Raw genomic sequence first — 10424 nt, forward strand, 5'->3', positions numbered from 1 at the left:
CTCTCATTCCTCCTCTCATCCCTCCTCTCATCCCTCCTCTCGTTCCTCCTGTTATTCCTCCTCTCATTCCTCCTCTCATTCCTCCTCTCATTCACCCTCTCATCCCTCCTCTCATTCCTCCTCTCATTCACCCTCTCATCCCTCCTCTCATTCCTCCTCTCATCCCTCCTCATTCCTCCTCTCATCCCTCCTCTCATTCCTCCTCTCATTCACCCTCTCATTCACCCTCTCATCCCTCCTCCTTCCTCCTCTCATTCCTCCTCTCATCCCTCCTCTCATTCACCCTCTCATTCACCCTCTCATCCCTCCTCTCATTCCTCCTCTCATCCCTCCTCTCATCCCTCCTCTCATCCCTCCTCTCATTCACCCTCTCATCCCTCCCCTGTGTTACTGGCTGATGTGTGTACACGTGTTGACAGCAGCTCGTCACAGTCCCATGATCCTCTCTGTTTGTTGCCGTCCTCAGTGTTGACCTGGCTCATCATCCTCATGTCGGTGACGGTGACGTGGGTCACGGCGCTGTCCGTCTCCGCCATCGCCACCAACGGGAGGGTCGTCTCAGGTCAGCGCCAGAAGAAACTCACGTTGTAAAACCATCTGGTGAACGTTTGAAAGTTGCTCTGCCAGAATCCTCTCCGGTGAATGAAAACATTTAGGAGACACTTGTTGCTTCTAGTACAAAGAACTTCCTGGAGGAAATTCCTCATTTCACTCATACACACATATCTTCAGCATTTAAAAAGTGCAGGACTCAGCAGGTTTGTTGACGCTGAAGGAAAGTCCCAACACCCTCTGGTTCACATCACCCTCTGGTTCACAGCACGTCTTCTCTTTCTTTAAACAAAGTCTCTCTGAATCAGTCAAATGATGTTTCCACTGGAACTGCCCTGATCCTTCCACATCCCAGAATCCCAGTCAAGGTTGTGAAGATGAGGCCAGTTGGTAAAAAGATGTGCTCAGTTTGATGATCCACCAGTTCCAGGTTGTTTATCAACATAAAGACTTTGGTCTGATCGATTTAAGAAAGTGAGTTGGAAATGAGTGTGAACAGAGTGATACTGGAAGTGAGACCGTTTATCATGGGAAGGGTATTTGAAAGAGTTCTTTCTGGTAGAGGAACTGAAAAGCAGCACAGAGGATCCTAAAATGTAAGTGAACAACTTCATTTCAGCTAATTGAGGTAAACATGTGCAGTTAGTACTCATTGTATTAACTTTTTCAATTTAAACATTCCTATTTTCATGTTCTTGTATCTTCATTTGGAATGTTCTTCAGGAGGAGCATACTTCATGATTTCTCTTGTCTTCATTTGGAATGTTCTTCAGGAGGAGCATACTTCATGATTTCTCTTGTCTTCATTTGGAATGTTCTTCAGGAGGAGCATACTTCATGATTTCTCGCTCTCTGGGCCCAGAGATCGGCGGGCCCATCGGGGTGGTCTTCTCCTTTGCCAACGCGCTGGCCTGCGCTCTCAACACTGTGGGCTTCGCCGAGGTGGTGCAGGACTTGCTGCAGGTACGTCCTCCCAGAGGGACGTCCTCCCAGAGGGACGCCCTCCCAGAGGGACGTCCTCCCAGAGGGACGCCCTCCCAGAGGGACCCTCTCCCAGAGGGACGTCCTCCCAGAGGGACGTCCTCCCAGAGGGACGCTTACAGCCAGGTCACATGTAAACAAAGCAGCTAGCTAATAGTGACACTGCCGTTGTTTGGCCGTAGGAGTTCGGCGTGGTTATGATTGACTCCATGAACGACGTGCGAGTCGTGGGCGTGGTCACCGTGACGGCCCTGCTGCTCATCTCATTGGCCGGGATGGAGTGGGAATCCAAGGTGAACACTTCCTCACAGTCGCTCACTTTTCTTCCTGAACGTCTGGTGACTTGTTCTCCTGGTTTTCCTCTCTGTTCCTCAGACCCAGTATTTATTCTTCATGGTTCTCATGGTCTCACTGTCCAACTACCTGGTGGGAACCACCCTCCCTCCCAGTCAGGAGAAGAAAGCTCAAGGCATCTTCGGTTACAGCAGTAAGTTAAACCTTCACAGCTGTCATGGACATCAGGATTACCTCGGGAACTTCTTTCTCAAACCTTTGACTTTTTCTACCCGAGAGGTGAAGTGGGTGAAGACGATCTGAGTCGTGAACCCTCCATAATGTTTGAAATAAAAATAAAATCATCATTCTATCATCAGATGATTATGAAATTGACATTACTGTTACTACAACACATTTCCTTTGCTGTGTTTTTTTGTTTGTCACCAGGTGATATTTTCATAACAAACCTGAAACCAAACTGGAGAGGAACTGAAAGCAACTTTTTCCAGATGTTTGCTATTTTCTTCCCATCGGCGATCGGGATCCTGTCTGGTGCCAACATCTCTGGAGACCTTAAAGTATAAGCGCCATCGACGGGAGGAGAGCAGCTCCTCACCCGACAACCACTACAAATTCTCACTGGCCTGGTTTCTTCAATGTTTCAGGACCCTGCGACTGCGATTCCCAAAGGAACCCTCATGGCCATCTTCTGGACCACCGTCAGCTACCTGCTGATTTCTGCTACCGTTGGTGGGTCACTCCTTTAACCAGCTCTTGTTTAGTAGACATACGGCATGAAGATCAGAAATGGTGTCGGGGCTTGTCACAAAAATGGACAAACAACAACCCAATGGAAAACTTTCTTTCAGGTTTGCAGGTAAAATACAAAGGAAAGTAGAAAACAGAAGAACAGAAGAAAGAGAACATTCTGTCAGATATGAACAGCGCCGGGGTTTCATCATTTGAAATGTGGTATTGTGATGTCATGTGGTTCCAGGCTCCTGCGTGGTGCAGGATGCTTCTGGGAACGTCAGCGACGTCCTGACTGGGAACAGCACTGACGGATGTCTGGGGCTGGGATGTAAGCTGGGCTGGAACTTCACCGACTGCATCCAGACACAGTCCTGCAGATACGGCCTGGCCAACAGCAACAAGGTGAGTCCTTTCCTCACATCTGGACTTGGGCCATCAGTGTTAATAAATTTGTTAGAATTGTCAGATGAAGCATGTTTTCCTCTATTTGCCCCCAGGTGCTGGGGCAGGTTTCTGGTTTCTGCCACCTCATCACAGCTGGTGTCTTTGCTGCCAGCTTGTCTTCTGCTCTTGGATTCCTGGTCTCTGCTCCCAAAATCTTCCAGGTGTGAAACCTGCCCTGCTTTCTGTTCTGTCCTGCTTGTATTAGCTGGTCAAATATCTCAGAACTCTGCAAAACCCTTGCGTTTGGCATTATGATATGACTGGTAGTCATAGTACAGTCATTGTGCTCCAATCCTCCCACTGCAATGCTCTTTTCAATAGTTTGATGTGGTTTTCCTACGATGTAGGATTATTTGAAATGGCCTCGACACAAACAGCAGCTGGATCTAAAAACTGTTCTTCTCTGCTCTGCAGACTGACTATATGGATGTTGGCCGGTAACTTCCTCCACTCCTCTGTTCTCCGTCTGGTCTGTCAGTGTCTGTGCAGGGATCAAATATACCCGTACATTGGATTCTTTGCAAAGGGTTATGGGAAAAATGACGAGCCTCTGCGGGCCTATGTGCTCTGCTACATCATTGCTGTGGCCTTCATTCTCATCGGTGAGCTACTTCCTGTCCCACATGCTTGTACTTTCATGCTAATCACTGTAAATTAAGTTGTTGTTGTTGTTGTTGTTGTTGTTGTTCATATTAAGACCTACGTTAACAGAAAGCTGCACAGAAGGTCTTTATTGCTTTGGTATCAACCAGTACACTGTGTTTTTCTCTTTGTTGCAGCTGAACTCAACACCATCGCAGCCTTGATCTCCAATTTCTTCCTGTGCTCCTACAGTCTCATCAACTTCAGCTGCTTCCATGCTTCCATCACTAACTCCCCTGGCGAGTGACACATCCACACAACCAGACACAACCAGACACAACCAGACACAAACCTGACACAACCAGACACAACCAGACACAACCAGACACAAACCAGACACAAACTAGACACAAACTAGACACAAACCAGACACAACCAGACACAACCAGACACAAACCTGACACAACCAGACACAACCAGACACAACCAGACACAACCAGACACAAACCAGACACAAACTAGACACAAACCAGACACAACCAGACACAACCAGACACAAACCAGACACAAACTAGACATAAACTAGACACAAACCAGACACAACCAGACACAAACCAGACACAAACCAGACACAAACTAGACACAAACCAGACACAAACCAGACACAAACTAGACACAAACCAGACACAACCAGACACAAACCAGACACAACCAGACACAACCAGACACAACCAGACACAAACCAGACACAAACCAGACACAAACCAGACACAACCAGACACAAACCAGACACAACCAGACACAAACCAGACACAAACCTGACACAACCAGACACAACCAGACACACACCAGACACAACCAGACACAACCAGACACAACCAGACACAACCAGACACAAACCTGACACAACCAGACACAACCAGACACAACCAGACACAAACCAGACACAAACTAGACACAAACTAGACACAAACCAGACACAACCAGACACAACCAGACACAAACCTGACACAACCAGACACAACCAGACACAACCAGACACAACCAGACACAAACCAGACACAAACTAGACACAAACCAGACACAACCAGACACAACCAGACACAAACCAGACACAAACTAGACATAAACTAGACACAAACCAGACACAACCAGACACAAACCAGACACAAACCAGACACAAACTAGACACAAACCAGACACAAACCAGACACAAACTAGACACAAACCAGACACAACCAGACACAAACCAGACACAACCAGACACAACCAGACACAACCAGACACAAACCAGACACAAACCAGACACAAACCAGACACAAACCAGACACAAACCAGACACAACCAGACACAAACCAGACACAACCAGACACAAACCAGACACAAACCTGACACAACCAGACACAACCAGACACAAACCAGACACAAACCAGACACAAACCAGACACAAACCTGACACAACCAGACACAACCAGACACAACCAGACACAAACCAGACACAAACTAGACACAAACCAGACACAACCAGACACAAACCAGACACAAACTAGACACAAACCAGACACAACCAGACACAACCAGACACAAACCAGACACAACCAGACACAACCAGACACAAACCAGACACAAACCAGACACAACGAGACACAAACCAGACACAACCAGACACAAACCAGACACAACCAGACACAAACCAGACACAACCAGACACAACCAGACACAAACCAGACACAACCAGACACAACCAGACACAACCACACACAAACCTGACACAACCAGACACAAACCAGACACAAACCAGACACAACCAGACACAAACCAGACACAACCAGACACAAACCAGACACAACCAGACGCAACCAGACACAAACCAGACACAAACTAGACACAAACCAGACACAACCAGACACAACCAGACACAAACCAGACACAAACCAAGACACAAACCAGACACAACCAGACACAAACCAGACACGACCAGACACAACCAGACACAAACCAGACACAACCAGACACAAACCAGACACAAACCAGACACGACCAGACACAAACCAGACACGACCAGACACAAACCAGACACGACCAGACACAAACCAGACACAAACCAGACACGACCAGACACAAACCAGACACAAACCAGACACAATGCACACCCTGTTTGGTTTTCAGGTCAATGAAACGGTTGTTTTTAACTGGCAGTTCCAACATTATACTGAAATTCTGGGCTCCTTTTCACAATGAAACCTTTGGATGAATAGTTGTGAACAAAACCTGCTGGACGTGGAATCAAAGTCAAAATCAAAAGATGTCTGGTCCTTGTAGTTTGTCAGGTGGTCTCTGATCTACAAATCTCCTGTTTTGATTTGTTTTTCACACAAACCATTTCTGTGTGTTCAGTTCTATCAAATGGCTTTTGCAGCTTTCATGGTGACGGGTTTTATTCAGACTTGAGTTGAGCTTCAGTCAAACGGTTGTGGTGGCGTCTTGTTCAGGCTGGAGGCCGTCGTTCCACTACTACAGTAAGTGGACGGCTCTGTTTGGGGCCGTGACCTCCGTGCTGCTGATGTTCCTGTTCACCTGGTGGGCCGCGCTCACCACCTTCGTCATCATCTTCTTCCTCTTTGGATATGTCAACTACAACAAGCCGCGTGAGTCTAAAGCGAAGAACCTGGACTCTGATTTACACGTCACATGTGAATTAATAGAGTCTTTCAAACCGACAGAGGTGAACTGGGGTTCGTCTGTCCAAGCCGGTACCTACAACCTGGCCTTGTCCTACTCCGTGTCTCTGTCTGGCGTCGAGGATCACGTGAAGAACTTCAGGTAATCTCCATCATGTTGTGCGTCAGTGATTACAAAAGTCAATGTGACACTTATATTCAGCAATGATCCTCTAACCTTACTCACAGACCCCAGTGTCTCGTCCTCACTGGACCCCCAAACCAGAGACCTGCACTGGTGGACTTTGTTGGGTCCTTCACCAAACATATCAGCCTCATGATCTGCGGTGACATCATCATGGTGAGTGTCTGATGCTGTTAAACTCGTCAAGCTGTCCTTGTTTCTCCTCATTGCAAACACATCATTAAACTGTGTTGTCCTTCAGGAGCCGGAACCGACCGCTGCGGCCGCAGGACGCCACCACCTGGTCGGTCAAGTGGCTGAACCAGAGGAAGGTGCGCTCGTTTTATACTCCTTTTAGTGCCGACAGCCTTCGAGTTGGAGCGCGACATCTATTGCAGGTACCAAGCAGTTGGTCTTTTCACCTCTTCTGGTATCTTCTTCTGCATTTCAGACCCTCTAGTAAATTGTCCTGGACATGCTCCAGGAGAGCTGCGGTGCGTTCAATGACCTCCAGGAAAAGTCCGTCTTGAAAATTGTTTTGACAATAAATCTGCAACCAAATTTATCTTCTCCTTTAGTCGTTGTAGGTTGATAAAACCTCTATCAATTAAACACAACTATATTTTTGTTGGTGCAGCTGCTACCGATGCAGCTAGCTAGCTGGAGAGTGACTCTCTGACGAGCCAATCAGAGGGCTTGAATACAGTGATGTCACGCTAGGCCTTCTAGAAGGCGCCGCCTCGTCAATATCAAAATCTGATTGGCTTAAGCAGCAGCGTGACGGACACTAGTTTTACACTGCAGACAACTGCAGAACTGAATGTGAAGGCCTCAGGCAGGTTTCTTTACCCGGCAACAGATGACAGCTAAAATGTGATTGGTTGAAAGCTTTAATGTGGAAGAACGAGTCTGGAAGCTGTGAGGAGAAGAGGACAGACCGTTTGGAATTGTTTAATAAGTATTCATGGACAAAATATAACAACATCAGTCTGTGACTCTGATATTTTTGTCAGACCTGCAGAGAAGCCTTGACGGCCTTGAAGGCCTTGAAGGCCTTGAAGATTGTGACGTTCCACCCCTGCTCTTCTCATATTGGCTGAATTTTGTTGCTAAAACTTTAGCAAAATACTTTAAATTGAATTTTTAGTTCAGGGTGCTTTTTTCGGGGTCTTGTCTTCTTTCAGGCTTGTGGCCTCGGTAAGCTGAAGCCCAACACCCTGGTCCTGGGCTTCAAGGCAAACTGGAGGGACAGCTGTCTTGAGAGAATCGAAGACTATATCAACACCATATAGTAAGTTCATCATCATTACTGGAGGCTTTTATAGAAACAATAAATACGTTGTGTTTTTCTGTAATTTTATCATTATCATGACGTTTTACGAAAATGTCTTAAATGACAATACATTTTCTATTGCATGGAAATCATGGATGTGTGTGGCAAAGTGGCTCCTTAGCACCCCCTATGATTTCTACACATTCATAACATGTACTACGGGATGACCTTTCACCTGCAGCCATACAACTTAGACACATGTCGCACATCAGGACGAAACTGTCACTGACACCTCCCAACCTCCTCGGGGACGAGTCCCAGAGACCTGTGTGTAGAACAGCCCTTCATGGTGAACATGCATCAAAATGCTACTCAAAGGTCAAAGGTCAAAGGGCGTGGCACTGAGAATCTGATGGCTCGCCACGAAACAGGAAGTGATGTTTAACTCTGCCTGAAGCGTCCTGTGTGTCATCACAGTGCTGCAGTAAACACACACATGTGCTCATATCCAGTCACTGTCATAGCGCCACCTTGTGGTAGCAGCAGCGCCGACGCTTTTGACAGCTTGATGTATTGTTGTTGCTGTCGCCCACAACAAATCACTAAAGACAACAGATTGAAAAACACAACAGCAAATCATTAAACACAACAAATTGAAAAACATTTGCTGTTGTGTTTTTTCAATTTGTTGTGTTTTTCTTAATTTGTTGTGTTTTTTTTTTTATTTGATGTTGTGTTTTTCAATTTGCTGTTGTGTTTTTTAATTTGTTGTTGTGTTTTTCAATTTGCTGTTGTGTTTTTTAATTTGTTGTTGTGTTTTTCAATTTGCTGTTGTGTTTTTTAATTTGTTGTTGTGTTTTTTAATTTGCTGTTGTGTTTTTTTAATTTGCTGTTTTGTTTTTCAATTTGTTGTTGTGTTTTTTTAATTTGTTGTTGTGTTTTTCAATTTGCTGTTGTGTTTTTTAATTTGTTGTTGTGTTTTTTAATTTGTTGTTGTGTTTTTCAACTTGCTGTTTTGTTTTTCAATTTGTTGTTGTGTTTTTCAATTTGCTGTTGTGTTTTTTAATTTGTTGTTGTGTTTTTCAATTTGCTGTTGTGTTTTTCAACTTGCTGTTTTGTTTTTCAATTTGTTGTTGTGTTTTTCAATTTGTTGTTGTGTTTTTTCAATTTGCTGTTGTGTTTTTTAATTTGTTGTTGTGTTTTTCAATTTGCTGTTGTGTTTTTTAATTTGTTGTTGTGTTTTTTAATTTGTTGTTGTGTTTTTCAATTTGCTGTTGTGTTTTTTAATTTGCTGTTGTGTTTTTTAATTTGTTGTTGTGTTTTTCAATTTGCTGTTGTGCTTTTTAATTTGTTGTTGTGTTTTTCAATTTGCTGTTTTGCTTTTTAATTTGTTGTTGTGTTTTTCAATTTGCTGTTGTGCTTTTTAATTTGTTGTTGTGTTTTTCAATTTGCTGTTGTGCTTTTTAATTTGTTGTTGTGTTTTTCAATTTGTTGTTGTGTTTTTCAATTTGTTAGTGATTTGTTGTTGTGATGACATAGACCTTGATCCCTGAAGACGAGTCGTGGAGGGAATGGTGAATGTTATCAATGGTGTGTGTGGCTGCATGGTGGAGTTTGATACTTGGTAATGAACTCTTGATTCACTGGACCCCAAACCTCCTGTGCTGGACTCCAGGTCCGGTCTGAAAGAGGAACAGCACCACCTACTGGTAACAGGCGGTTTAGGGGATGTGTTGCTGTGTTCTACCTGCTTCAGTCTGCGGGAAACTTTCCATGTTTCATCACAGTGCGGCCCTAATCACATCCAATGATCCATTCTCAGTCATCTAGCGCCACCTTGTGGTGTCAGGATTTGACAGTTATGCGCTTTTGATTTACTATCGTGATCCCACGTTTCCATCCAGGCCCGCCCCTCCCTACACGCAGAACACGCGCTGTGCGTAGGGCCCCGCGATCCATGGGGGCCCCATTTTGCGCAAGTGAATTGAATTTCCTCGGGATCAATTAAAGTATCATCATTCTCTGCAAATGCAATGCCAAGAGGCGCGTAGAGCACCGCCACCAAGTCAGGAGAGGCAGGAGAGAGAGAGAGAGAGAGAGAGAGAGAGAGAGAGAGAGAGAGAGAGAGAGAGAGAGAGAGAGAGAGAGAGAGAGAGGAAAAAAGAGACGCAATGATTGAAAGCGCGAAGCTTCACCATCTGACCAATCAGCGGTCAGATGAGCCGGCAGGCAGTGTTGAGAGGAGAGAGAGAGAGAAAGAGAGAGAGTGAGAGAGAGAGAGAGAGAGAGAGAGAAGAGAGAGTAGAGAGAGAGAGAGAGGAGAGAGAGAGAGAGAGAGAGAGAGAGAGAGAGAGAGCGAGAGAGCTTCCAAACGTCAATTCTATTCGGGAGCTAGCAAAAGAAAGAAAAAGTTCAAACAGTCAGAGGCTCGTGCTTCACTTGAAGGTGGGATGTTGTTGAATAAAAAAAGAAAAGACTTAGGCCACAAAGTGTTTTCACTTTCACTTTGTGCATCTGTAAATTTATTGTTCCACTGTTGATCTACAAAAGTTCTTGTTCCACTGTTGATAGAGGCTGTTCATTTGATTCGTTAGTAATTGTAATTTATTATTATTATTATTATTGTTATTGGAAGGGGGCCCCCAAAATAAAATCCTGCTTAGGGCCCCCACTTGGCAGGGCGGCCCTGTTTCCATCACACCAAACCTCGACAGGCACC

General features: G+C 45.2%; 1 protein-coding gene across 1 annotated transcript in view; it reads left to right on the forward strand.

Annotated features, from left to right (window-relative positions):
* Window positions 1–10424, forward strand: part of slc12a10.1 (solute carrier family 12 member 10, tandem duplicate 1) — a gene marked incomplete at both ends in the record, with an annotated part of 23371 nt that overhangs the window by 5090 nt on the left and 7857 nt on the right. Inside the window, 16 exon segments of the mRNA XM_080519339.1 lie at window positions 467–562; window positions 1376–1515; window positions 1716–1826; window positions 1909–2020; window positions 2257–2387; window positions 2475–2559; window positions 2807–2964; window positions 3060–3167; window positions 3485–3608; window positions 3786–3887; window positions 6081–6236; window positions 6312–6411; window positions 6498–6609; window positions 6695–6697; window positions 6699–6830; window positions 7617–7723. Of these exon segments, the coding sequence (XP_080375465.1) occupies window positions 467–562; window positions 1376–1515; window positions 1716–1826; window positions 1909–2020; window positions 2257–2387; window positions 2475–2559; window positions 2807–2964; window positions 3060–3167; window positions 3485–3608; window positions 3786–3887; window positions 6081–6236; window positions 6312–6411; window positions 6498–6609; window positions 6695–6697; window positions 6699–6830; window positions 7617–7723 (1777 nt within the window).

Source organism: Blennius ocellaris (genome assembly GCF_963422515.1).
Source record: "Blennius ocellaris genome assembly, chromosome: 23".
Lineage (NCBI taxonomy): Eukaryota > Metazoa > Chordata > Actinopteri > Blenniiformes > Blenniidae > Blennius > Blennius ocellaris.